At 40.6% G+C, this 15,253-nt stretch overlaps 1 protein-coding gene across 1 annotated transcript; it reads right to left on the bottom strand.

The window, feature by feature from the left end:
• Positions 1-818: 818 nt before the first annotated feature.
• On the bottom strand, positions 819-5,783 carry LOC134204526 (uncharacterized). The gene is made up of 6 exons (XM_062679340.1): positions 4,802-5,783; positions 4,623-4,736; positions 4,334-4,565; positions 3,765-4,263; positions 926-1,303; positions 819-854 (listed from the first exon to the last, which is right to left on the bottom strand). The coding sequence occupies exons 1-6, from the start codon at positions 5,781-5,783 to the stop codon at positions 819-821; spliced, it is 2,241 nt and encodes a 746-aa protein (XP_062535324.1).
• Between the last annotated feature and the right edge of the window lie 9,470 nt (positions 5,784-15,253).

The raw sequence follows: 15,253 nt of genomic DNA, 5'->3' as shown, positions 1-15,253 counted from the left end.
AATGTTCAATAGCAAATACCAAAACTGGAACTGTTCAGGTTGGTATCAAATTTACTCAAAAAATTTTATTGGACTTCGATTTTTTTCGATTCTTTTTTTGAAAACTTTAAATAGTAATGTCCGTTTTTCAAAAGGTAAGGAAAATGAATTATTCAACTTCCTAGCTATTCATAATGCGCATATTGCTATTATAACTGAAACTTATTTAAAACCAGGACTCTTCATCAAAAGAGATCCAAATTACTATATTAGTTGAAATGATCGTCTTGTCAGCGCCTGTGGTGGGGTCGCCATTGTCATTAATAGATGTATCAAGCACAAACTGTATTCTTCGTTTGAAACCAAAGTTTTTGAAACCTTGGGAGTTTCTTTTGAAACTAATTTTTTAACAATTCTCTTTAATTGCTGCCTACTTGCCTTTCCAGTGCCAGGGGCAAATTCTAACTCGCAAAAACTCCAAATTTTTCATAACTGGTGACATCAAGGTCAAGCACCGTTCATGGAATACTGCTAAAAGTTCCATTTCCCGATCAATTTGCTTGTCCCGGGATGCGGGATAAAATTTGTTGCTTGTCCCGGGAATTCCCGGGATCCCGGGAAATTTTTCAATGTGCTTAAAAACGCAATTATGTGTTTAAGAATATGTTTCAGTCATCAATAAAGAAAATCAATGGTTCAAATCAAGTAACTGGTCTTATCAATTTGAATTTGTTCTTTGAAAATACGACTTCAAGAAGCAAATGTTATTAATGCTTTCATCGGACAATGAGGTTCGCTTTTTAGAACATATATTTCCGGAGTTCGAAAAGATGCGCTCGCTATCGGTTGACGTCGGTTTGATTGATTTGAGGCCGCTGAAAATGATTTCAAGATTCGGGCTCAAATTACCATGTAGCTCTAAAAGTGACAGCTCTTTCGCAATTACTTTTGAAAAATCAATCATTGCCGAATCAGTCTGGGACGGGTTGGCATATTCCTTTATAGCCGATTTCAGTTCTTCACGCATGCTCGATGGTGTCGATCCTAAATCGTCATGCATATAGGACATTCCAGCATTCAACTCGGCAGCATCATCATTGGTCTGTCTTTGGCAGTCTTGCAACAATCGAACTCCCAGTTCCTTGATGAACTTAATCAATTGCGTTTTCGATGAGCTTTCCAGTTCTGCTGGCACTTGCGTTGACAACGGAAGACCTTGAAGGAACTTCAGCGCTGTTATTATTCCTTTTTGGCGCCGTTCGTTGATTCTTTTCGTGATTGCATCGAAGAGGTCGTTTCCAACTTTGGAGTTACTTTTTTTAAGCTTCGTATACAAGAAACTCAAGCTGCCTTCACAGACAGCAATGTAGCATCTTGTCTTCCCAATGCTTCTGAAGCGAGTCTGATTGGCTGAAGAGCTTCCTGAAGGTTTTTTGCAGCCTCGAAATCACTGTCGAACATAAGACCTGAAAGGCCTATTTCGGAAAGTGTCTCTTTGATGCAATCAAAACCGCGAATAAAGTGCTCCAGCATCGTTTCAGTCGAGTTATAAACGAGTTTTTACGTCCACACACAGTTGAAGTGGTTTATGCAACATTTTCGTGATTTTTTCTTGAAACAGTGCATTCTTAACAGGTGATTTTCGAAAAATGTTCACGACTGTTCGAATACGTTTCAGAGACTCTCCAAATCGCGTGGTGTACAAGTCTATAATTGAAATAATTTAGCTGTTTTCTTTAATATGAACATGAACATTCCACTATATTTACCGGAAGAACCAACTTCATCATCGTAGTTACCACTATTCGAATCGTCGCGATCTGAATCCTCATTTCCAATTGCTATCAGTGGCTGATCCTTGTACAGGACATCGCAAACCCCCAAGTGAATCGCATGGCTGTAACACTGCTGATGAAGTTAATCTTCCAAACTTCGTCATCATTCGAGCTCCGTCAGCTTCATGACGGATGTATTCGACGTTGCCAGAGAATGATGATGATGATTTGATGAATGATGATTTCTGTACCTACAAATAAACAAATCCTCTTCGATTTGGACGGTTTGCATTTAAGTTTCGCTGGTAGCTGTTTCAGAGGTTGGCAGTAGGCAAAGTGTTTCCACTGCCCGTCGCAATTCTCCTGAAGATGTCTTAAGGGTTACGACTCTCACGACACCATCAGCGCCGGGGTGAACTTGCTTAATACGTCCCATGCGCCAACGCATGGGTGGCTGATTTTTGTCCTGGATATCGACGAGCTGACCAACTTCAAATTGTACCGGCGGTGACCAACGTTTGGCCCTGCCTTGAAGCTAATCCCAAAAATGTTGAAGTTGCTGCTACGTCAGTTGGTATTGCCTGAGGCGGCTCGTGGGAAGCGACCGTAAGTCTGGTTCAGGTATTGAGTGAAGGGCCAACCAAGAAATTTGCCGGGGTCAAAGGGTCAAGATCGTCCGGGTCATCTGACATCGTAGTCAGTGGCCTGGAATTCAAACAGGCCTCCACTTGAACAAGGAGCGTAAACATCTCCTCGTGAGAGACTTGATTTTAGCCAATAACCCGCAAAATGTGGTACAGTCAAACCTCCATGAATCGATATTGAAGGGACCATCGACTCATGGAAATACAGTCGGGATTCGCTGGTTGGGATCTTAATACTTGGGTCACTTTTTAGTTGGGCCTCCGCTGGTAGGGCCATGGCCCAACTAAAAAGCAACCGTACGTCAAAATTCAATGTAAACACGGAAAACGGGATTGAGCGTCACTGGACATCATTTGTGATGTTCAAGTCGAAATCCACGTATTCAAATGGCCGTCAGTTGACCCAACTAAAAAACCGAATTCGTTAGTTGGGCCGAGGTCGTGGCCCAACCAGCGAATCGCGACTGTATCGAGATGTGGAATAGAAAATCCTCGGGAAGCTGTTTGAAGAGACCATCACAGTAGCCCAGAAAATATTTTTTAATATGACATAATTTGCTTCCATGAGTCAATATCGAGTCATAGAACATCGACTCATGGAGGTTTAACTGTATTTTGCTGACCGTACAGCCGCTTCCCACAATCCTCCAAAGTGTGGAGAACCGGGAGGGTTGAAATGCCAGCGAATCCCTTCACTGGTACAAAACGTGGTCACGAATCTTCGATGATCGGGATGTTTCCAAAGTCGAAAGAGTTCCTTCAGTTGATTGCGGGCTCCAACGAAATTCGTACCGTTGTCCGAATACAAATCAGTAACCTTTCCTCTGCGTGCGGTGAAACGTCGGAGTGCTTGCAGGAATCTCTCCGTGGACAAGTCGGAAACCAGTTCCATGTGTACAGCCTTTGTGCACATGCATACAAAAATGGCTACGTACGCCTTCACAGCAGCCCTACGTGGTACTGGTCGCAAATATACCGGACCATAGTAGTCCACTCCAGCCTTAGAAAACGGACGCGAAACCGTGACTCTCGATAACGGCAGCTCTCCCATGAACTGCTGCACTTGTTTTGGCTTTGACCTGAAACACGTTACACATCTGTGGACCACCTGCCTTGCAACATTCCTTCCACCAAGAGGCCAGTAACGTTGCCGAACCGTTGCCAGAAGAAGTTGCGGACCGGCGTGGAGCAATTGGAGATGATAATGTTCGAAAATCAACCTGGTCAAACGGTGTCTTGCCGGAAGTACCATGGGATGTTTGGTATCGAAATGTTCGTCCGAGTGGCATAAACCCCCACCACCCCTGAGAATACCATTTTCGCATACATCTGGGTGATACCATCGTAGTGGCGACCTTCTTCCTACTGATTCCTTTTTAAGAACCGCCAGTAGTTCGTCCGGAAATACCTCTTCTTGAACCTTCCGTATCAGAGTATATTCTGCTTGCTGTAGCTCATCTGCTCGCAAGAATCCATTTGGACGATCCTCCGATGTTTGAAGCGATCGTATCAACCGCTGCCAGATAGCTATGCGGCGAATTAACGTAGTGTAGGAATTCGTTGTGGAAATGAAACCTTCGTTGAAATCTGCCACTGCTGATGCTGTAACGACAACTGCAGTACGTCTTCTTACCTCCTCGCCTTCTTCTTTCATATCAGGATTTGAATTTGGCCAATTATTTCGCTCTTTAGCTAACCAGCTCGGTCCGTGCCACCAGAAACCGTTGTTAACGATGTCCTTTGGTCCTATACCTCTCGAAACTAAATCTGCTGGGTTTTCAACACCTCCAAACGCAACCTTCCGTGAGTGCCTGGATTTTCGCAACCCTGTTTGCGACAAATGTGGACCACGTAGAAGGTGAAGCCTGAATCCATCGTAGAGCACATGAAGAATCTACCCAAAATGTTGTTCGAACTTGGAGGTTAGTTGCTTGCCGCACCTTTTCGCAGAGCTGAGCAGCGATCAACGCTCCGCTGAGTTCTAAACAAGGAATTGTTTGAGGTTTAAGAGGGGAAACCTTAGAGTTCGAGGATAACAGCTGAACCTTCACGTTTCCGTCCACAGCTTGACTGCGAATATATAGGCATGCGCTGTAAGCCTTCTGAGATGCATTAGAGAAACAGTGGATCTGCACATCTACCACGTTGGGAATGATTACGCATCGCTCTATCCGGATTTCGTTGAGAATTGGCAGTTGAATGTGAAATTTCCTCCAGGGCTCACCCTCCGTCGGAGGTAATGGCTGGTCCCAGTCCAACCTTTTACCCTTTTCGTCTAGGGTCGTCCAGAGTAGCTGCATAAACACCTTTGCAGCGGTCGTAGTAGCGCCTATGAACCCTAACGGGTCAAACAAAGTAGCGATGATCGATAAAACCTTCCGTTTCGTCAATGTTTCAACTGACTCGACCGGTAGAATTGAAAGCGGAATACTTCTTTTCCGGGTAACCAAGTTAGGCCCAGTGCCTTCACCGATGGATCTGGATCAAGATTTATGCCTTCCGCCAGACGAATTGCACGATTGTCATCCGGGATACTCTTCAGGACCTCTGCACAATTTGACGCCCATTTCCTAAGCTGAAAACCACCGGATCTTGTCATCTCGTCTAGTTGCTGCTGTATCTTCTTGGCATCCTCCAAGTTATCGCAGCCGGTGATGACGTCGTCCATGTACGTGTCCTCTGTAATTGCCTGCACCGCAAGTGGGTACCGTTCTCCTTCATCCATGGCCAGTTGAGTCAATGTACGAGTTGCCAAGAACGGGGCCGGTTTCGTTCCGTAGGTTACGGTGTTCAGCTCGTACACACATACCTCCTCCAAAGGGGACGGACGCCAGAGAATAGATTGGAATGGCCTGTCCTCGGGGTGCACACGTATCTGCCGGAACATCTTCTCAACGTCCGCCACCAAGAGAATCTGTTTCGTGCAACTACGAAGGATGATTGATCGGAGAGACTGTTCAATTACTGGCCCTACCGGCAATACCTCGTTCAACGCCAATCCCGAAGCAGTCTTACAGGAGGCGTCGAACACAACGCGGACCTTAGTGGTGGTGCTGGCCTCTTTGACCACCGGATGATGGGGGAGAAAACATCGTTTAGTGGGTTCTGGATCCTCTTCAACCTTTCGCATATGACCTAACTGCAGGTACTCCTCCATAAACTTTACGTACTGCTTCCGAAGATTAGTATCCTTGATAAGCCTTCGTTCGGTGCTCAGAAACCGCCGAAATGCGATCTCCTTGGATTCTCCCAACCTGGAAATGGCATTTTCGTTCTTGGGAAGTGCTACGGAATAGCGGCCATCGGATCTGCGTTGAACTGTTTTCGAGAAGATGGCTTCACAGCGAGATTCTTCGGGGGAATAGCTATTCGTGGAGTCCTCCATGGCCCATAATCGAGTTAGTAGATGTTCTAATCGATCTGTAGTTGCAATGTTACAGCTGCTTTGCAAACCTTGAATATCTTCGGAGAATCCTCCACTGAGAATCCAACCAAATACGGAGTCATGTAATGCTGGATTTTTCGCTCCAAGCTCGATTTTCGTGCCAGAGTCGAAATAGTCAAAAAATGCTTCAATTCCAAGAACGAGATCCACCCCTGATGACACACAAAACTATGGATCGGCGAGCTCGACTCCTTTAGGTATTGTCCAACCAGCGATGTTGACGTTAGCAGTAGGAAGATTGCCGGTTACCTTCGGAAGTACCAGAAAGCCCATTTGGTGAGAGAACTCCGAAAGAGGAGAGCGAATCGTAGCCACAATCCGTTGGTTCACTTTGGTTGCTGCCAGACCAATGCCGTGAACCGAAATATCAACCTTACTGTGAAAGACGTTCAGCCGCTGGCTGAGATGCTCGGTAATGAAATTGCTCTCTGATCCCGAATCGAGAAGAGCACGAGCAGGAATCCTTTTGCCGTCGTCATCCTGAACAACGACAATTGCTGTTGCCAACAAAACCTTCGACGAGCATTGGTGAACTGTGCCTGCCACCAAGCTGTCCGTAGCCGCCAGGTTAGCTACTTGGGTTGAAGTTGAGCCAGATGTCGATGGAGTAGGTTCTGGGCTTCCTTTTGCCACGTTGGTACCACGTTGCTTGGATGAGTCTTGAGTCTTGAGTTAGAATCCCTTTCCGATGTAAAACAGACCTGTGTGTGATGTCTACCCATACAGTGTCTGCAGGAATACTTGGACTGACATTCCTTGGCTTGATGTCCTTGCCTGAAACAGTTCCTGCACAACGAATACGACCGTAGTAACGAATCCTTATCCGCCACAGACATTCGTTGGAAAGTTCCGCACTGGAACAGAGGATGAGTCCCAGAGCAACCTGGACAGCGTCCCCCCGACACTTGCACGGTACTGCTATTCTTTACATTAGATTCCTTCTGCCTGGATGCGGGTTGATGGATTGATTTCGTGCAATCTGCAGTCTTGAAAGGTAAGGATTCTAGGACGCGGACGCGTCGTTGAAGGAATTCGGTAAGCTCCTTTAGTGTATCTTGTTCTTTAGTTGAAGAGAACTCTTCCCAACTATGACGAGTACATGGATCTAGACGCAACGACAGCAGATTCACCAGCAACAAGTCTTTGTAATCGCCTGGTTTTACGATTTGGTACAAAGTTTGCACGATTTTTTCAAAACCTTCAACTAAAAAGCATTGGCGTAAATAAGGGGTGCCGGGGGGGCCTGGCCCCCTCCAGACCTACTTGTGCCCCCCCCCCAGAAAATTTTGAAAAGTAATTCCAACTTAGTCAGTTTTTATTTCATTTACATATTTCCTACATATTTCTTAATTTCGATTATGAATTCTATAAACATATTTGTTGTTGCGTTATCACCTATGACCATTTGTTCAGCAAAGCATCGAAATATTTAAGTTGGACCCCCGGGAACATTTTCTCGATTTTTAAGCTAAAATCAATGCCGCTTCTAATTCAGTTGCTAGCTTAAAATAATAAATTTGTTCTGCATTTGTTTGACTAGTATCCTGGTCGCAGAAACTTAAAAACATAATTGTATTAAGATATAAATATTTCTGTTCTATTAAACTACCATCCGCTTCAAAAAAGACTGAAGCAACTACATCAAAATGAGCACATGTACACAAATCCGGTCAATGAACGACTATTCTTTCGAAAATATTCGAGTTAATCGCAAGGTATGCCGCAAAACAGTTGATCAAATTCCTATGGAGCTTTTTGCTCTCGCTATATAATTCTGGCACAGAAAGATATAAAATTATAAAACTTAAGAATCTTTGTTACAATGACAGAAAAATTAACAACGCATTCCATTGAAAGGATTAGGACAAAACTTAGGCAACCTTCGCACTCACAACAGAGATTGCATTAAAGAAATATTTTTATAATCCTCAAAAGATCCTGTTCCATTTAATTTTTTGGCGATTTCATAAGGATCATCGGAAAACTCTTTTGTGTCTGCTTTAGTTAGAATTTGTTTTTCAGGATAAAAAAAATAGATTTAGAAACCAGTTCGTATCAGATAACATTTCTTTTGCAGCACAATTCAGATCGATTTGGTTGCTTCTCAAGTCTCTTTGATTTTTGCAGAGAAATCCCTCACCTATTCAGAAAACTATAATAAAGCCTCTTCCTAACGTCAGTAACTACAAAAACCCTATGTTATTCTGAAATTTGATTTATGACTCATAATTTTATGACTCATAAAAAACACTTTAGGATTCCAAATTTGTGTTCATCGGTACTTAACTATTTCAGCACATAGCATACATTTTGGAATTGCATGAATACTTATATTGATTATGACAAAATTTCGTGGAATTTATTCCACATCTAAAGAGTTTCAAAAATTTCAAGTTTCAAAAAAATCGAGATCTTTATGCATTAAGTAATCATGGAAATGCTTGAAAACTTTCAGAAATATACTCATATCGAATTTCATGTATAGATAATTCGAAGAAGATTCTTGAATCTTAGATTACACACTTATCCACATTTAGTAACATAGAGAAGACAAGTTGACACAGACACAGCGTTTTGAAGCAATCACAGCATCATTGGAAATCAATTGTATCATTCGCGATTTTTTTTATGTTAGTTCTAGGACGAATGAGCGATAAACTTAGTCAAACAATTTCTATTGCAATTCATGCGCACAGTGCTTTAAATCGCCTTTGAAAATTACATCCCACCAGCTGGTGCCACGGCCCCCCTAGACCGAGACTCTAGTTACGCCTATGCTAAAAGGTATAGCTCCGAGGCAGATTCCTTGGCGAGAACGGGTAGTTTTAAAAGAGACTGGATTTGCCGCTTCTTCAACAATTTGCTGTTGTTATAGCGTTTGGTCAGCATTCCCCGTGCGATCTGATAGTTGGCCGCAGTGATCTGAAGAGAATCGATCAAGGTTTTAGGTTCTCTTTGCAGACAGCTCTTTGAATAGTGCAACTTTTTTACGTCCGGTAAATCTGTCTTCCAATGGATCAAAGAAGTGAACATATCCCTAAAACTTAACCATTCGTCTATCTCCCCATTAAAGGCTGGTAATTGGATCTGCGGAAGGCGTACACGTTCGAGTGCAGCTGGTGCTGGAGGATCACCTAGATTGGTTTAATGTAGCTGGTTCCTGTTTTTCCTTAACCTGGTCTGTTAACACTGCCTTAACCTCATAGTAGCGATCACTAGATTCCTGCCTATTTTTATTAAAAGAAAAGAATCACCGTCACCCTCGTCGTCCACACCCTCCTCATCGAAATCTTCGTGGGATTGAATTTCCACCAAAGTAGCTCCGTACCTTTCCCAAAGATCGTCAATTTTCTCCAGTCGAAGAAGAATCTGTGTGAGGGATGTAGTCTCTTGAATCCCCCTACTGAAACGGTAGACATCGTAGAAAGCAGCCTCAATCTGCTTTAATTTGACCATCAACAACTTAAGGGATGACATCTTCTTCACGGGCTTCTTCGAAGGTGCCATCGTTCCTCAATAGGGCGGTAGTGAATGTGGGGTAGAAAGAGAGTTGGTGTGATATACCTTAGAGTACCCTCGCTGCGACGGACACACACTAATCCAGCAAGGGTAATTAAACTAAAAGTGAGCGAGACTTTTTTACGCGCTTTTTTATGTGAAAAAAATAATGTCTGGAAGTTGGATCCCAGTTCTAAACCCTTTTGGAAATTAACGAAAATTCTTTAAAAACAACCTCAAAGGCTAATTCCAGCGCTTTAAGAGGAAAATAACATTTTATTAACAAATGGAGAATAGGCTCAAACTAAATTTTTGTTGCTTTCAAGTCTGAATTGCTTGATTCAAAGTTCGAAAGTAGCTTGAAACAAACAACGTTTTGGTTTGTTTTCACCCTTTAATGTATGGTCATTTCAACCTCAATTATGCTTGTTACAACCAAACATTTTAGTTTGTTTCCACCATAAATTGGGTTGCATTTAATTGCGGTGTGTTTCATAATTCAAATTTTGCTATTAGTTTGATTCAACTAATTTAGCATGTTGAACCAACTTGAATTATTATTTGGCGAAAAAAGAAATAGAAAAGCAGTTTATAAACTAATTTTTAGGGCAGTTTTTTACTAGGGTCATCAAATGTTGTGTTCCAAAGTGTGATCATCAATTGTGTGAAGTTCCAAAGTGTTTCTCGGATGTTAATGACTTCTGTAACTTTAAATTTGCCAGTTTCCCGTCATTATTTCAAGTGCCGCCATGGACGTCTTAGGCAAGGCATCCTTGATACCAGGGAATAACTGCGCTTGGAACTACTTATCCTCGTACTTATCTATATGTGAGTAAAATTGCTTCAGAAAAAGACAGATTTAAACTCAGTTTTCTATTTATTCCAGGCGAATTATTGTTCATCAGATGGAATAGGAGCCACTTAAACTTTTCTTCTTGCTGTGGAACCAGTTTCCGTTATGTTAAAAGTGGAGACCAGGTTTAATCGGTTCGAAGAAGTTAAGCCACATGAAATCTCCACCAACTTACAATCCAATCCAATTTTACCATACGTCTCTATTCCGAGTGGCCGACAAACTAGTTCTTCATATCGTCATCTCATAACAACGACTATGTATGATTCCATTTTGTAAAATTGCAATCTTATTTATATATTAAATGACGTTAAACAGAATTACCATGTTTATTTTTTTTGTAGAAGAAAATAAAACCGAAAAATCCAGCATTTATAACAACCATACCATTGCACAGTGTTCGATTTCGTCGAATTCACGATCAAAATTGAATAACTTTGAAACCGTTGGTTTTAGACGTTTGGTATCTTCTACAAAGTTTTTAGGCATGAAAAGACGCATCTTTTGATGTAATGAAATTGATGATTAATCCACCTACAAGTGAGATAAAAAATTTCTTTTCGCCAATAACATAAATAGAGAATTGATTTCTTCAGAAGAGGTGTAGAGTTCGACATTGCGAGAAACTTCGTAGAACATTCCGAAGCTCTATCTATTAAAGGTATCGAAATATGAGCGTTATCCGAGGATTTTTTAAATTAAACTTTTCAGCCCGATTTTTTTACATTTTCGTGGTTTGCTAAAAAGTTGTTCGGGTCAACAAAATGCGCATTTTGATTACTACAGAGAGTTTCTACCTTTTAAACTAAAAAAGTTATTTAAGTTTTTCTATTTTTTTTAGGCTAACTTTTACCTTAAGTAACTCCTTGCGGCGCAAAATGGCGCAGTTGGTTCAGGGGGCATCTGGAAGTCCTGGCTCTCTGCAATAACTGACATGTGAAACCCCTTGTAGGCAAGAGTGGGTAAGGTATGTTACATTCAGAGGAAGTGTCCAATGTATTGGAGTTCGAAACATTCGACTTCACGATCAAAACTGATTTACTTATAAACCTTATAATTTGAAGGTTCGGTCTCTTCTAAGAAGTTCTTATGGATGAAAAGACGCTTCTTTTGAAATACAATTTTTAATGGTTAATCCTCCTGGAAGTTAGTTAAAATTTTTCTTCTCGTCAAAAATGAAATACAATGTTTATGTTCTCAACAGCGCTTTCTGCTACAACTAAAATGTAATAACTGTTTAAGGCAAGAGTGAGTAGGATATGTTATACACAAAAGAAATATAAATTATTACGTGAAAGCGAACTAAGCTCATCGCAATACATAGTTGATATCTTCAAATAGAATTGGGGGTTTTAAATTTAAAGAAAAAAAATTAAATTCTTTGATTTTTTAATAATTTTGAAAAGTCTCAATGCACCAAGTTCCAATAAAATATCTTCCGTTAATTTGGCACAAGTTTATATGTAGCAGATTCAGTTTATCACGAATTGTATTGGACACCCAATATATTTTTCACATATTTTTATTGGCAAAAATGTAGAAAATAAGATTCTTGCACTTACAACCCTCTGCTTTAAAAAATATCACATACTTATAGAATTTGTAGGAAATATAGATTACGTGTGTTCCTCATGTTTGTTATGCGAACTCAAATAGCTATTATGAGAAAAGTGTTATTGTTGCTATTGCCTAACATAAATACAATAAGTATATTTTTGTTAGTACGCTGTGCTCCTGTCATAGTAGGCTGCAACGCTCATTTATATACGGAAATACTAGGTGATCGTTTTCGCTCAAAACGTTGCTTTCGTTGCTTTATTCAGCTGTTTCCATTGACTAAAGTGAAAATAAACAGTGAATCGAACGCTATTGTTGCAAACAACGATCGATACAAGTGAGTAGTTGCATAAAATGGTTTTAGAAATTTTGAATAGGGCAGAGTGCAATTCCCGGTACAGGCTCAAAAAACAAAGATAGGAACATTATTTTGCTAAAACTACTGCGTATTCGTGCATGCTAAATCGAGTATTTACGATGCAGCTAGTTGACATTGTATTTAAAGATGTAATTGTGGCTTTAAAGGGTTCTGCCGATGCGCAATAGCCTGCCGGGAATACTTGCCGATACCCTGTATATGTTAATGAGAAAAGTAACTTTATTAAAGAAAATACTAGTTTGCTTTCAACATTTTAATTGAATATTTGTTTCCCAAACTATTTTAAATGATGTTCTAAATATAGTGGAACTTGATAGACGTAATTTGTTCTTACTTTGGAGTAACACTGACGGAAAAGGTAGAGATGAAAAACGAGGAGTTTACACACACATCCTGTTTAAGTATGGAGTTGACCCCGAAATTTCTTCGAAAATTGCTTCAAGAATCGAAAGAGCTTCAGGGAAGCTTTGTGACTATTTTCAAAGGCTTTGGACGAAGCATGGTCGCTCTTTACATAAGATCTATGCAAGCCATTCTAAGTATTTTGATTCACCTTTCAAGTTGCCAAATGCAGTGCTTTCGTGCTTCAGAGCAACAAAAGCTGGTAGAAAATCAGTTGCTTTTGAGCAAAGTAATATCATATCCAAAAGACGAAAAACTGCTGTTATCCGAAATAACTTTCAAGTAAATGAACTCACATTTGCAACTGAGATGAAGTTAAGAGAAGCTAATCAGAGGGATGCAGCTAAGATTCTTCAAGAAGCTACGCAAACAACACCGTCACGTGCTACCAAAATGAGGAAGTCTTGGAACAAAGATATAGAATGTCCACTATACAAGTATACTGATTTACAAGCATTAGCATTGATCGTGGATGCCAATCTTTCAACGAAACAATACAAAAAAATTCAATCGGGTGCAAAACATCGAAACGCAAACATCTATCCTGCGTATGATAAGGTGTTAGCAGCTAAAAAGCGTTGTTATCCAGCGGACGAGTACATCACAGTAACAGATACTGAAATCGATATTAAACTGCAGTCGTTACTAGATATTACTTCTGAGCGAATTATTGATGTAAACGAGCAAAAAACTGAACAGCTTCACGAATGAAGAGTTACTTGAAGTAGAAATGACGGTAAAATATGGTATGAATGGAAGTACGGGAAATTCGGAATATAACCAACAATTTAGGAATGACGATGGTTCAAAGAGTGTTTCAATCATCTTTATGTTATCGCTCGTTCCGATAATGGCGCAATCAAATAATAAAGTTTTGTTTCAAAATCCTTGCCCCTCGTCGACACGTCTGTGCCAGCCTATACATTATTCAGTTATCAGTAGAATAGGCAGAACTTTCTATTCGAGAAAAAAACTATCTGAAAGAACAAATCAATCATTTAAAACCAACAGAGATTGTAAAGAATGGCCGTAACATTCGAATTTCCTTGTTGTTAACCATGGTCGATGGAAAGGTATGCTCATCGCCTCCGAAACAAAATCAGCAGCAAGATGTTACATTTGTAACGCCAAGCCAACGGAGATGAACGATCTTAAGGCTGTGCAGAAGCTTCGAATAGAGACTGACAACTATCAATTTGGATTAAGTACTCTACATGCATGGATCAGATTCATGGAATATTTGTTGAAAGTAGCCTATCGGCTGGAAGTGAAAAAATGGGCACCACGTGGAGATGATAAGGCGGCAATGTTGAAGAGAAAAAAATGCATTCAGCAGAAGTTCAAGCTAGAGCTAGGACTACACGTCGATAAGCCACGAGCAGGGGGAAGTGGAACATCAAATACAGGAAATGTTGCAAGAAGATTTTTTAAAAATGCTGAAAAAGTGGCCACTATTACTGGATTAGACGTAGTCATCATTCAACGCTGCGGGTCAATATTGCAGGTTATGGCATCTGGGCTGAAAGTTAATATTGCTGCATTCGATGCTTTTTGTAAAGAGACCGCACGCTTGTGCGTTACTTCGTATCCATGGTATTATCTTCCTGCAAGTGTGCACAAAGTTCTCATTCACGGATCGGCGGTAATAGATTACTTCTTAATCCCGATTGGACAACTCTCCGAAGAAGCTCAGGAGGCGAAGAACAAAGAATGGAAACGGTAAAAATATATATGCTTTAGTAAGTACCATACTTTCTTCACACAATCTTAATCATATAGATACCGAGAGAACCACACTCGAAAGATTTCCCGGCAGAGCGCTAATGTGGACCTGCTGCACTGGCTTTCTTCAGATCCAGCAGTGACTGAAACTCGTGGATGGCCTAAAAAAGCTATCAACATACTGTCAGAAGATGCGAAAGACCTTCTCATTGAATCTGATGCTCAAGATTCATCGGATAGCGAGTGTGAATAATAAAGGTAATTACTGAAATTTGCAGAGAAACGATGTCCCCACCTTTAAATATAGAGACAAATCTTCTTCTTCTATATACATAAAAATGAATTTCTGTCTGTCTGAACTTTATAGACTCCGAAACTACTGAACCGATCGCGTGAAAATTAAAAAAAAACTTATGCAGAGGTTTTTGGAGCCGGGGAAGGTTCTTAAGATGGTTCAAACCCCTCCCACCTTTGAAAAGGGAGGGTCCCATACAAATGAAACAGAAATTTCTGCATAACTCGAGATCTAAGCATAGAATAGATCAATTTTAGGCGAAACGAAGTTCGTCGTATTTGCTAGTGTATAATAAAAATAAGTTCAACAAGAATTTATATTTGAAAACATTTTTAGAAACAGAAACTATGTGCTGCAATGAGCTCTATTCGGTTGCACTTTAGTGGTAGTATTGGGCATTTTGCCTCACTCTTGCCTTAAACAGTTATTAAATTTTAGTTGTAGCAGAAAGCGCTGTTGAGAACATAAACATTGTATTTCATTTTTGACGAGAAGAAATTTTTTAACTAACTTCTAGGAGGATTAACCATTAAAAATTGTATTTCAAAAGAAGCGTCTTTTCATCCCTAAGAACTTCTTAGAAGAGACCGAACCTTCAAATTATAAGGTTTATAAGTAATTCAGTTTTGATCGTGAAGTCGAGTGTTTCGAACTCCAATACATTGGACACTTCCTCTGAATGTAACATACCTTACCCACTCTTG

Source organism: Armigeres subalbatus, unplaced genomic scaffold, assembly GCF_024139115.2.
Source record: "Armigeres subalbatus isolate Guangzhou_Male unplaced genomic scaffold, GZ_Asu_2 Contig638, whole genome shotgun sequence".
Taxonomy (NCBI): domain Eukaryota; kingdom Metazoa; phylum Arthropoda; class Insecta; order Diptera; family Culicidae; genus Armigeres; species Armigeres subalbatus.
This window is presented reverse-complemented; position numbering and strand designations above follow the sequence as displayed.

Excerpts from the sequence above, each read along its gene's own strand:
- LOC134204526 (XM_062679340.1), bottom strand. The coding sequence starts at position 5,783 with ATGGAGGACTCCACGAATAGCTATTCCCCCGAAGAATCTCGCTGTGAA. Across the intron at positions 4,737-4,801 it reads CTTTCAATTCTACCGGTCGA|GGTTCATAGGCGCTACTACG; the intron begins GTCAGTTGAAAC and ends TTGACCCGTTAG. Across the intron at positions 4,566-4,622 it reads GCCATTACCTCCGACGGAGG|AGCGATGCGTAATCATTCCC; the intron begins GTGAGCCCTGGA and ends AAATCCGGATAG.